General features: G+C 44.5%; 1 protein-coding gene across 2 annotated transcripts in view; it reads left to right on the forward strand.

Annotated features, from left to right (window-relative positions):
- Positions 1 to 8,468, forward strand: part of VIPR2 (vasoactive intestinal peptide receptor 2) — a 297,276-nt gene extending 288,808 nt beyond the window's left edge. For both annotated transcript variants that reach the window (XM_059729178.1, XM_059729177.1), the window contains 3 exons: positions 3,449 to 3,578; positions 4,067 to 4,108; positions 6,338 to 8,468. In XM_059729178.1, the coding sequence (XP_059585161.1) occupies positions 3,449 to 3,578; positions 4,067 to 4,108; positions 6,338 to 6,511 (346 nt within the window). In that variant the 3' untranslated portion in view covers positions 6,512 to 8,468. The remainder of the gene's footprint in view (positions 1 to 3,448; positions 3,579 to 4,066; positions 4,109 to 6,337) is intronic.
- Positions 8,469 to 13,415: the final 4,947 nt, after the last annotated feature.

Genomic DNA, 13,415 nt, shown 5'->3' on the forward strand with positions numbered 1-13,415 from the left:
GAAGAAATTGACTTTAGAATCTTCAGGGAGTTCTGCAGCTGACCCAGAAGACATCCTCATCAAGTGCAGTGGTCCTTACACTTCTGGGTATTTTAAGATCCTCAGTTATTACTATTTCTTGAACAGCTTCTTTGTTTTTTAGTAAACTTTCAAATGAGATTGCCACTCCACCCCAAGTAGTTTGAGTGTCACTATTTTATTCTTTGCATTCTTTTCTTCCTGCTTCTTCTTAAAGACTGCAGCTACAATATGAGTAGCTTTTACATGTTTTATAACTTCTTTTGCTCTTCTATAGATCTTTTGCAGAGTGCACCATTTTGCTGAGGGAGAAAAAAGAAAATTATAATTTAGTGGCTAGCTTGCATTATATAAACACTAAGCTACAGCATGTACAAATTTAGGAATGGGTGGAGGAGAGTTAACTGTGAACAACTTCCCTGCCCTGCAGGCCTCACCTCACTGCTAAGCTTGGGTGATTTGTCACAAAACATCAGATTAGTAGTAATTCAATTATGAATTACATAGGTTAGGAAAATTACACCAATTCAGCTAAAATATAGTTTAATATACTGAATTCAGATAAATTTAAACTCTTACCTTTCAATAAAGAAATATACTTTCTTTCAGCTCTTTTGTGCTGCTTCTGTACTTCTGTGGATCTCAAGGTCACAGGGCCAGGAGGGGGCAGGTTCCTTTCAACTCCAAAACCTTTAGACTTGCTCAGTCTCCTCTCCTGAGGCTTTTGAGCAAGTAGGGCAATAAGCTCCTTGTTTCTAATTGCTACAGGAATGAATGGATGCTGCTGCCAGTGTCCACTCCCAGTCCTTTGAGGCCTAGTCAGGAGGACAGGAACAGATCCACCAACCTCTAGATCAAAAGTCAACAATAGAGGAAGTCCACAAGCAAAGAAGGCACTGAATCCTTCTTCCTTCTCTTGTGAAAATGGCAGTGCCCTCTCGGGGTAGAAATGCATCTTGCTCTTACATTTGAGAGTTGTACTGTACTGCTTGTCCTCGGTGTACAGGAATTGTAATGATCTGATACTATAGTCTTACATAAAGGTTTTCCTATTATGTAGTTATTACAAAACATTTTGGGGGAGTAAAGGGTAGCAATATATGAACACCTCGTATTAAGTATTTTCTTCATCATTCTAAAAGAAAATATTTCATAAGAGATTTTTTAAATTTCTCAAAAAATGTTCAATTTTTTTCATTTTTTTAAAGAAAAAAAATCCTCAGAAAAAAATGAAAAAAAACATTATTTTCTGAATTTTTCTGGGTTTTTTCCAGGCCTTTGCATTTCTAGCAGGGATGAAATCAGGGACCGCATCCACATGAGCAGGGGTGTGCATTTGCAGCAGCACAAAATGTGATGCTGCTTTGTGTCACAGTGAATGCCCCTGCCCATGCGCTTTGCAGAGGGACAGTTTTGTCCTGCTGCTCCATGTGTTGCAGGGGGGCTGGCTGGAGGCACAGGGTGCCTCAGCATGGGGAGTTAGCCAGCAGGCAGCCTCTGTAGTGAGGCACCCTGTGCCCAGCCAGCCAGGGAGCGGCATGTGGAGAGGGGGGAGCAAACAGCTCAGGACTGCCTGCTCCCACTCTCGGCGCACTGCAGAGCCCCTGCACTGAGACGCATGGAGACAAGGAAGCAGTCAGCACAGGGCTGCCTGTTTCCCCATCTCAAGGCACGCTGCACCCCAGCCAGCTGCCTCAGTGCTGGGCTTCCTGCTCCCCTGTCTCCAGGTTTATCCTGGCACACACCACTTTGGTGTGCTTTGTGCTGCTTATTTCCTTGAGGGATGGGCGCAGCAGGCGGGGGGGCGGGGTGTTATCGGGAAATCCTGGTAGCAAATTTTGCCCTGGCACTGCAAATTAGCAGCACCATGCATGGTTTAAAATTCATGGGGTGTGGGTTTGTAGTACTGCAAAGTTTTGTGGCATCACAAACTACTTGTGCCTGCATGTCTGGATCCAGCCAGGAAGCCCAAAGTACAATTGGAGTTGCAGCTCACAAGGGAAATGAAGGATAACAAGAAGGGTTTCTACAAGAACTTCAGCATCAAAAGGAAAATCAGGGAAAGTGTGAGTCCTTTACTAAATGTGGGAGGCAGCCTAGTGACAGATGATGCGGAAAAGGCTGAAGTGCTCAATGTCTTTTTAACTTCAGTCTTCACAGGCAAGGTCTGCTCCCAGACTACTGCAGCTGGCAGCACAGTTTGGGGAGGAGGTGAGCAGCCAACAGTGGCAAAGGAACAGGTTAGGGACTATTTATAAAAGCTGGACGTGTACAAGTCCACAGGGCTGGACAGGATGCACCCAAGCGGCACGTCCATACATGCAGGCACATGCCTTGTAGCAGCTCAGATAGAAGTGGTACGAAGTTGAGCTGGGCTTTTTTGCCTCGGTGCAAGTGCCCAGACATGCACTTTGGTGTGGGGCAAATTGTGCCACTTGGGGCAAAATAACCCTGCCTGGCTCCTCCCAGATCTGCAGCCTGGGAGAGCTAGAGCCTGGGGTCAGCATCTGTCCTGGCCTCAGCAGTATAAAAAGCTACCCTGGCAAGTAGCTCAGGGCTACTTACTCCCAGGAGCTTCTGGGGCCCAGCCAATTGGTACCTGGGGACACTACCCCTTGTGCCAGCCGGACTGTTGAAGCAACCCTGAGAGTTTGCTGCACCCTCCACCCACTGCAGCAGTCTGGCAGTGGGGTTGCTGCCTGGCTGTGACCTGGTGCCACCGGTGACAGCATGTGGCCCTAAGGCTGCACGCCTGCCACACCCAGATGGGGACAGCATGCTGAGACACTTTGTAGCACTACAGAAATGTAGCTCTGTGAAGTCATGGCAGCATTCCACTGGCTGCAGGGCTGCGAAGTCATCCTAAAGGTGATCTCTCTACCAATGGGGCAGTGGGGTGCTGCTCCTCGGGCCCTCTCTCCCCAGAGAAGCCTGATCACAGACAGCCTGCCCTCTCCCCTGGCACATGCAGCTGCCAGAAATAAACCTCTACCCCCTCACATGCTGCCTGTGGGTGTAGAAGGGGCAAAGAGAACTTGTCCTCTTGCTCCTACCTAACCCCTGGTAGTACTGGGCAACCATAGTGTATGCTCACTTTTTGTAGTGCTACTAGGACATATCTAGTGCTACACATTTATTGCCTGTCCATGGACTCAGTCCACTTACATGTGGCACAGTTCCCTAACAGTTAATGGTGAGATTGTGAGCTGTGGTTCTGAGAGTACTGTACAGTAATGTAAATGTAAAAGGAAATACACAGTAATTGTCAGTGCATGTGAATGATTCATTAAAAAGACTGGTTCACAGAGAACACTATCTCAGGGCTTACCTAATCTATCTAAACAAAAATGAATTAAATGCTTAAATTAATTAAACAAGACTTTACAGGGATGCTCCATTAATCCTCAGTTTTTCTGCTCTGCTTCCTTAGGAGACTTGCAAAATCAACATTGCTGCTGATTCCATTATTTGGTGTACACTACATGGTTTTTGCTGTGTTTCCCATCCGCATTTCCAATCACTATCAAATAATTTTTGAGTTATGTTTGGGTTCTTTTCAGGTAAAGTGTAAACCTTTTTCTTAAGTCTTATTGGTTAGTATTTGCCCAAGGCAGGATAGGGTTGGCACCTTATAGACCAGAATCTCAACCAGGGTGCCAGGGCACTGTGGAGTGCCAACAGATCCTTTGAAGGGTACCCCAAGATACAGGGAAATAAGTGAGGTGTGACGAGATAAGCAGCTAAGTGCAGACTCAGGCTTGTCCCTGCCTGGACAGTCCCCCACCTCTGTTATCCAGCCCCTCTTCAAGGAGGTAAGCACTACAGTATATGAAGTAGTTTTGAAAGTGGATACTACTCAATTCATAAAAGTTATGGAGGGGTGCCTCAAGTCCAGTGAGGGGTGCCTCAAGTCCAGAAAGGTTGAGAACCATTGTTATAGGGGAGGCAGTCGGAGAGAAATTCTTTTTTGTAGGTGACAGTCTACTTTGTTAGATGCCATGGTTTAGTTTGCTGCTGTACACTAACCAATGAACATATTTACTTACAGGGACTGGTTGTTGCAGTACTGTACTGCTTTCTGAACAGTGAAGTAAGTCTCACTTTTCTCAGTGATATTAACTAGTATTTTCAATATGGTAGCTATAAATGTAAGAATTCTGGTACATGAATTGTACAGTAGTATTAAAAGCACCAAGAGCATGTTTTCTAAAGAATACCTATATAGTAATTTCTATATGAAATTAAATGACACGAGCTGCAACAAACATTGGACTGGGTTGGGGGTTGGTTGAAACAGTTTTTGGGACCTGTTTTCCCCCAAAATAAGGCAGTGTTAGCAAATTTGCTATATTATCAGGGAACCTGGTGTTCTCTGATTTAAAAAAAAAATTCCCAGTTTTTGGTTTAAAAAAAGTAACCCCAAGTCCATATTTTTCCGTGATTAAAATGAAATGCTGCTAATATATAGCTATATATCTAGTGGTGCTTCATTTTTTTTAAATCAGACAAAACCAGGATCCCTGAACATTATTTAACATGACAACATTCTGGGCTCATTTTGAAACCAGTGGGAGTGTCATAACAAACTTCACTGGGGCTAGTATTTTATCTTAAAATGTTGCTTTTTTAAATACTTTTAAAGACAGTCTTGTGAAAGAGTTCAGCCCCCGCAAATGGGTCAGACTTTCAAATTGCTCAGCATTCAGCAGCTTCAATTGTTGTTAAATGTAGTGAAGCTGGTGCATCTCTTTTGGTGCAGAGTGCCACTTCATTTAGGTACCTTACAAAACCAATGATCTATTTAGGTCCTGACATAGAAATGGCTGGATGCCAAGCTCTTTAGAAAACCTGGCCCTTAGTAAACAGCTTGGCACATTTATCCTCCTCTTCAGAATTTTTAACCAATTTTGTATGATAACCAATATACTCATGGACACATTTCCTAAGCAAAAAGGTACCTTTATTGCATAATCACATTTCAGAGTAGAACACATTTTAGGCAGCAGGCAGTGCAAGACAGGCGTGCATGCCTTTGCTGGAGCAGAGGATTAGGATCTGGATCTCATTAGTACTCTTTGATACTGATGCACTGTGCTAGTCACTGAAATTACCTGTGCTTCAGTTTTACACCTGTAAAGGCAAATAATAATTAGCTGCCTACTAGCTGATGAACCCCTTTTGATTATTTTCTTCTCTACTTGAAAATTTGATACACTTTAAATTCTGGAAATAGGAAAAAGTCAGTTGTTCTTGGTAATTGAATATTCTGAGTTAGGTTAGGTTACAGAATGTTTCTAAAGGTCTATATGATGATTTCTATGAGAGATAAAATTATACTAGAAAGAAAAATCAACTGAGTAGGTGGTTTAACCTCTTTTTTGGGACCTGTCTTACCCCAAAACAAGGGGTATGTTATAAGGTAACGTAACATAGAAAATATAAAACATATAATTAATTATAATATTTAGCACACATGGAGTGCCTTCCTTTTGAGGATTTCAGTTCTGTGCAGACATTAACTGAGCTTAGTGCAACATGGAGCAGTGGTGCTCACAGTTTTGGCCGAGCTGGGATTGGTCTCCAGGCTGCCCCTGCTCAGCCAGGATTGGGCTCCCGGGGTCCATGTTGCCCCCACCCAGCTGGAATCAGGCTCTGGAGCTCAGTGCCTCCCGTGCTCAGCTAGGATTGGGCTCTAGGAGCTCCATGCTGCCCCAACCCAGCCAGGTTGGGCTCTGGGGGCTTCACGCTGCCCCGGCCAGTCTCCGCATGCCAGGATCAGGCCCCTTGCTGCCCTGTGCACCTGATCTAGTGTGCAGGATCCATGGGGGCCAGCTTACACAGTGCCAGGGGCTCAACCTGTCCTGTAAGCTTGTGGGTTGAGCACCCTTGACCTAGAGAGATAGTTATGCTAAATATTCCAGCAAGGCTAAATATTCCAACTAGGCCAAAGCTGGAGAAATGTAGTCAGGCATTGTGACTTGAGCAAATATCACTCTGGAACCCAGGAATTCTGCTTCCCTGCCTTGTGTTTTAAACTCAAAATTATGCTGCCAATCTGCATTTAAAGAGTTTATATTTAAAATTTAGTTTTTTTCCTGCTTTGCACAACACTTACTGTTAACAGAACATTTTCAAGTCCTTGGATGGAAGACGGAGATGAGTATAAAGTAGGATGAAAAACTCTTCTTTGGCTCTTTGATTAAATTTTGTTTGTAAATATAGCAGGAACTGTTCTAGTCACATGCTACCATTGAGTGTACAAATCTTTATCATGTAAAGAGAGTACTTTTGGCTAGCGTTCATTTTCTTTAAAACATAGGTACAAAGTGAGCTGAAAAGGAAATGGCGGAGCTTGTGCTTGAACACGACTGTGGGCCGAGATTACAGACTCCATAGTTCTTCAATTTCTCGAAATGGGTCAGAAAGTATCTCTCAGCTCCATCGGAATTCAAGGGCTCAATCTTTTATGCAGACAGAAACCACCATGATATAAACCATATAGGTTGTCTCGTGTACTCTCTCCCTCCAAAAAAACCCTCAAACTAAAGACTATCGGATGCATTGTATGCAGCTCATTGTGATATTTTCTAAAATGTACAGTTTGTGCTTTGCTTTTCTATGTATTGATGTGTGGGGAATGGCCTTGTGCAGTGGATCAGGTAACAGGTGGGCCGCCTCATTTGTGGACACTTTGTGCTTTTCTTCAATCCTGTTCATGTTAGATTCCTATGTTCTGTTGTCATTTTTACGAAAAGTAACTATTCTGAATATAACTTATTTGCTCCCTTTCTTTTTATATACAAAATGGAAGGTACACTGAACCCTGATTAATAATGTATACTGCTTTTGTCCATGTTTGAGTGAGCAAGGTGGGAGATGAGGGAGTGTCTTACACTTCATCTGTAGTTAAAGAAAGACTACTTTCCTACAGATTCCAGACCCTAATGACAGAAAACAAAAGGAAAATAGAGATACTTAAGGCTACATAATGTCTTTGATCCCATATAGGAATCTATTTAACTGAAGTAATAATCCAGCAGGTTGATCAAGGGCAGTATGAGCCCTTATTCGACACAGAAGAAACTGGTATAGTCCTTTCTAACTCTGTTTCATTTCAGAAGTGACTTTCTAGTGTTTGATCCTAAGGGCTGTATTCTATGCTCTTACACAAGAGTGCACATTTTTCTATGCATCTCAATGCAGAATGTGGTGCTGGTTTTGCAGATGTTGTAGAAAATCTCATTGCACAATAGTGATCATCATTAAAAAGTCAGTATTTGCCAATAGTGATATATCAGCCTACTGCATTTCTGCTCCTGGATTCAAGATTAAAATTATTTGCAGTATCTGTGTGGTATAATGTGGCAAATATTAACTTCTAAGAGGCTTCTATTTTAGGTTATTTTTCTTGCCTACCTGTGTACATGTTTTTAAGAGTGCAGTACTGAACTTTAATGGTTAAGTGATGGAGATGCAAGGTTTTTCTGATATTGTATTCATATTTCTTTGATTCAAAATAAAAAATGTACATTTTGGTTACTTTTAAAATAGATTTACAATAAATGAGATAAATTTACAAGACAGATGTACAATATATGAGTAAATGGACTTAATGAGTCCACATTGAAATGAAAGTAGAGGTAAAATGATATTTGAACTGAATAATCAGGGATATACATCATAGACAAATAGAGACCCTTGATTTCTTGTTTTTCAACTCTCAAAAGAGCCATTTCACTACTAGAGCAACCTAGCATAGGATAAACAGGCTTGTGCATCCCAATTACCCATTGAAAACATATTTTTATATATATTTTGTGACGATTTATCTTTAGAACCACATGTTTGGCAGCTGAACCTAAATGTATTAGATTATAATTTCTACTGGAGTCTAATGAAATATATAAATACTTTCAAGACAATTCCATTTTATATCTCTGAGCCATTTGAAAATTGGACTCTGTCTCTTAAACTACCATAAAAGGCATAAATTGAAAGAATATTTGGTAATCACAAGCCCTTTATGTTGCCACTACAAAATAAAAGACACAGAACTGGCAAGTGCTTATAAATAGAAGCAAAACTTTTGCCATCGTAAAAGAAATGAGCAGTGTAATATTTACTTCTCATGTCACAACTGCCCTTGTCCTTTCTAAATACCTAGTGTGAGTAATGTACATTATTCTTGCTTCATAAACTGAAGTGTTACCATAATATTTCTGACAACAAATTGCATGGAAATAGCTGCAGATATGAAGCATGTGAAAGCTGCAGGATAGGGGAAGGATGCCTATTCTCCTCTCGGTTTGCAGGGATTTACCTGCACAGCTGTCACCAGCATTAAGAATACCGTTGTGAAATGTGTAAATACCTTTTCATCTATGGACTGATTTACCAATGTTTCTTCAGCTATTCACCTGTTTAACTTCATTAAATTCAACGGCCTTGCACTGGAGTAAGTTTGAGTGAATCAAGATGTGTGATTAGAAAATGCCCAGGCCTAACAGTTGACATTAACACTGAAGAACATGTAACTGTTGCTACATGATAACAGCTATGATTTAAATGATAATCACTTAGGATTTTTTGGCTAATTATTTAACGAACTATCTTGAAGTCATTTTCAGTAACAATGGGTGCATCTACGTGAGATGTTTACTGTGGAGTTGCCTAATTATTCGGTAGCTGAATCTCCAAATCCTAATTGAATTGGGAGACCCATTAATCCCTCCGAATTGAATCGGAAGCCTCCCAGTTGATTCTGAGAGATTCCAAGAGATTCGGCCATAGACTGTACAGGCAGGCACTAGGCAGTGCTGGCAGGAGCAGCCAGACGAGCCCCAGCTTGAGCTGGCAGCCCCAGGAGAAGCCGCAGCTTGTCCAGCTGCTCCTCTGGCTGCCCTCCTCTCCCTCCCCACCCCCAGAGCGAGGCAGGCAGTGCCAACAGCCCCAGGAGAAGTCGCAGGGGCGAGGGGGAATGATCCAGGAGCTGGGGGAATGATTGTGATCTGAGGGATCTAACCGGGACCTGGGGAATTGAACAGGGAGCTGAGGGGAAGCCCCTGTTCGTTCCCCCAGCCCCTGATCATTCTGCCCAGCTCCTGGTTCGATTCCTCAGTTCCCAGTTCATTCTCCCAGCTCCCAATCATTCTGCCCAGCCCCTGCAGCTTCTTCCGGGGCTGCAAGCACTTCCTGCCTTGCCCCGGCGGGGGGGCTGCCATGGGAGCAGCCAGACAAGCTACAGCTTCTCCTGGGGCTGCCAGCTCAAGCTGAGACTCATCTGGCTGCTCCCCCGGCTGCTCCCGCTGGCGCTGCCTAGTGCCTGCCTGTACAGTCTATAGCCAAATAAGATTCAGCGCTGAATATCTTTGGATTCAGACAAATCAAATCAGGGCAGTGAGTCAAATCATTGAATCCAAAGCAAATACTTTCCGCTTCACATAGACCTAGTCTACATTTATGGTCTTATTAGGCCACAGTAAACTAATAAAAGCTGTTGTTGATTAGTACTTGTCAACAGAAATACTGTCCTGCAGTGGCGTGATTTAGTGCACCATAGCACACATGTAGACACTGATAGATCTGGCTGGGGCATGAGGGTGCTATAGTGTGGGGCTGTCTGCTGGCTAGCCCCACACTAAAGCATCTTCATGCCCCAGCCAGCCCCTCCGCCACATGTTGAGCCAGGTCGGAGCAGCCCCAGGCTGGCAGGCTGACCCCCTGGGTCCAGTGCCATCCAGGGCTGCTCCAACCCAGCTCAACATGCTGTGGTTCTGGGCGCATGTGTAAAAGCAGCGCCCAGGAGCAATAAACTTCAGTGCAAACTGTACTGGAGTTTATTCAGGTGTGTTCATTTCACTTGTAGATGCACTCAATAAGTAATAATATTCTTTGTTGTGTAGCAATCTTATTTAATGTCATATTTATAAGCAATGGTCTTGATTCAAAGTATTGCACAGCTGAGGTCTTTCCAGTTTCACTCCATAATCACAAATCATAGAACCATAAGACCAGAAGGGACCCGTAAGATCATCCAGTCCAGTCCCTTGCCATGGGCAGGAAGTTATTGGGCTCATGCAAGCTCGATGAGGTGCCTGTCCAGCCTCATCTTGAACACCTACAAGGAGGTTGAGTGCACCACCTCAGCTGGGAGTATGTTCCAGAGTCTGGTGACAGAGAAAAAATGTTTTCTTACATCTAACCTGAATTTACCCTCTATTAGTTTATGCCTGTTGGTCCTCAACCTCCCTTGAGGTGCCTTCTGAAGAGTTGCTCCTCTAGTTCTTGGTGCTCACCCGAATGTATTTGAAAGTGTCTATCAACTCATCTCTCTGCCTTCTCTTACTCAGACCAAACAGGCCCAGTTCCCGGAGTCTCTCCTCTTAGGGCCTACCCTCCATGCCTTGGACCATAGGCATGGCCCTTCTTTGTACACTCTTGAGCTTGCTTATGCACATCCATCTTGAAGTGCGGTGCCCATAACTGGACGCAGTATTCCAGCTGAGGCCTCACTAATGAAGACTAGAGAGGGAGGAGCACCTCCCTGGATCTATTGGCCACACATTGGCTAATACATGCCAGAGTTCTATTTGATATTCTGGCAACCTCATCACACTGTTGGCTCATATTCATCTTGCGGTCGATCGTGACCTCCAGGTCTCGTTCAGCTGCTGTTCCAGCCAGTGGCCCACCACCCATCGTGTAGTTGTGGCGAGGGTTCTTTCTACCTAGTTGAAAGACTTTGTACTTCACGTTGTTAAACCTCATCTGATTTTGTTCTGCCCTTGAATCCAGTTTGTCACGGTCATCCTGAATCTTTGCCCTATCCTCTGGCGTGCCCGTGCTTCTCCACAGCTTGATATCGTCTGCAAACTTAATCACTGAGCTTTCCACCCTCTCATCCAAGTTGTTAATAAATATGTTAAAGAGCATAGGTCCAAGCACCAAACCCTGGGGGGACACCACTGGAGGTGGGCCTCCAGGATGAGGCTATCCCATCAATTGAAACTCTCTGGGAGTGCCCGCTAAGTTAGATGTCCACCCACCTCACGGTAGAGTGGTTCAGATTAGTACCCTCCAGTTTGATTGAGAGAATCTTGTGCGAAATGGAGTCAAAGCTTTTACTGAAATCTAAGTAAATGACATCAATCTCGTGTCCCTCATCCAGATAGCCAGTTACTTGGTTGTAGAAGGACACTAGGTTAGTCAGGCATGATCTACCCTCAACAAAGCCATGCTGGTTGCTTCACAACACCCTTTCATTTGCCAGTTTGTAATTGATGGCCACCTTAACAAATTTTTCAAAGATTTTACCCAGGACTGAAGTTAGGCTGACCGGTCTGTGGTTTTCTGGGTCATCCTTCTTCCCTTTCTTAAAGATGGGCACCACATTGGCTCTCTTCCAGTCATCTAGGACCACTCCTGAATTCCACGATACTTCAAACAGCTTGGCCAGTGCTGCTGCTATAAGCTTAGCCAGTTCTTTCAGGACTCTTGGGTGCAGGTTGTCTGGTCTGCCAGACTTGAAAGCATCCAGGTGTTATAGGAGATACCTCACCTGTTCAGGACTGATTTTATGTAATCTGTTGTTTTCCCCACGTTTCCTAGGCCTCTGGTCAGGCAGTGAACAGCTCCCATTTGGTTTAAGGAATACTGACATGAAGTATGTATTTAGTAGGGCTGTGCAAAGCTTCGGTTCCTGATTCAATTCAGTGGAGATTTGCCCGATTGGATGGCCAAATCTCCAAATCCGAATCGAATCAGAGGACTCTTTAATCTCTCCAAATAGAATCAGAACCCTCCAAATTGATTCAGAGAGATTTAGCGATTTGGACATAGCCACCGCTTTAAATGTTTTTTCTACATACCTCTAGGTAGCAGGCGGCTCATGAATGCTGAGATGCTGGGGCGCATGGAGCGTCTCACAAGAGCACGGGGTGCTCCCCAGTGCGCTTGGCAGTAGCCAAGTATCCGGAATCACTTCCGGTCCATTTCTGGGTCTGCCAGAGAGCATGCACGGGGGGGGGCACCGTGCCCCTCCCTCCAGCTTGGCAACTGGTGCCTCCTGGGTCTGGGGAGGCACCTGGGGTCACCCCATGGCTGATCACTTAGCTGGGGGAGGTGCGGGGGAGGGTCCCCGCATGCTCCCCAGCGGACCTGGAAATGGACCAGAAGTACTTGTGGTCCGCTTCTGGGTTTGCTGCCAAGCATGTGAAAGGCCCCCCCATGCTCCTGTGGGACGCTCCATCTGCCCCAACATTGCAGCATTCACAAGCCGCACTGGTACCTTGATGTATGTTGAAAAAACATTTAAAGCTGTGTCTGTGTCTGAATTACTGATTCTCTGAATCAGCATTAAATCTTCAGGTTCAGATTCAGCCGAACTGAATTAAGGACAGTGATCCAAATCAACAAATCAAAATACTGTCCCTGTTTTGGGCCAAATCTGAATCGAATGGGGCCTGCTTTGCACACCCCTAGTATTGAGGAGTTCTGCCTTTTCCTGTGTGTCAACTGTGGGCTGCCCCTGAGCATTCAGTAGGGGTCCCACAGTGGGTCCCGATTTTTTCTTGCTTCCTATGCATCTGTAAAAGGACTTTTTGTTGTCTTTTATGCTGGTTGCCAGCTTGATTTTCATGCCTGCTTTAGCTTTCCTTGTCTTATATCTGCAGGCCCTTGTGATACAGGTGTGTTCCTTTCTGGTAGCTGATCCATTCTTCCATTGCTTATATGCTTCTTGTTTCTTTTTTAAGTGCTCCTTAATATCCTTGTTGAGCAAAGCGAGTCTCTTGGTTCGTTTCCCACTTTTCATCCGCGTGGGGATGGCCTGTTTTTGAGCTGTGAGAATTGCCTCCTTAAGGAAGCACCACCACTCTTGGACTCCCAAATCCTCCAGTTGCTGATCGCAGAGGGCCTCTTCTACTAGCCTCTTGAACCTGCCAAAATCTGCCTTCCTGAAATCTAGAACTTCTGTTCTGTTGACTGATTTCCCAGTCTTATGGTGGATGGTGAACTTTATCAGGTCATGATCACTGTTATCCACAGCACCACCTTTCCTCAGGTCACCTATGATGTCCTCCCCCTTGCACAGCACTAAATACAGAGTGGCCTTATGCCTAGTAGACCCTTCCAGAACCTGCATCAGAAACAGATTGTCTTTTGTTGCCAAAAAATTGGCTAACCTGCTGGAAGTGGCCGAGTGGTCCTCCCACCAATTGTCAGGGTAGTTGAAGTCACCCATGGCAATCATGTCTCTAGTGCCAGATGCCTCAGTCAGCTCTCCAGAGAATGCCTGATTGCACTTCTCCTCCTGGGAGGTAGGCCTGTAGTAGACTCCCACCATCAGGTGTTCTTCTTCTTGTCTCCCTTGTCTCCTGACCCAGAGGGTCTCAAGGGAC

This window comes from Alligator mississippiensis, chromosome 5, assembly GCF_030867095.1.
Source record: "Alligator mississippiensis isolate rAllMis1 chromosome 5, rAllMis1, whole genome shotgun sequence".
NCBI classification, from domain to species: Eukaryota; Metazoa; Chordata; order Crocodylia; family Alligatoridae; genus Alligator; species Alligator mississippiensis.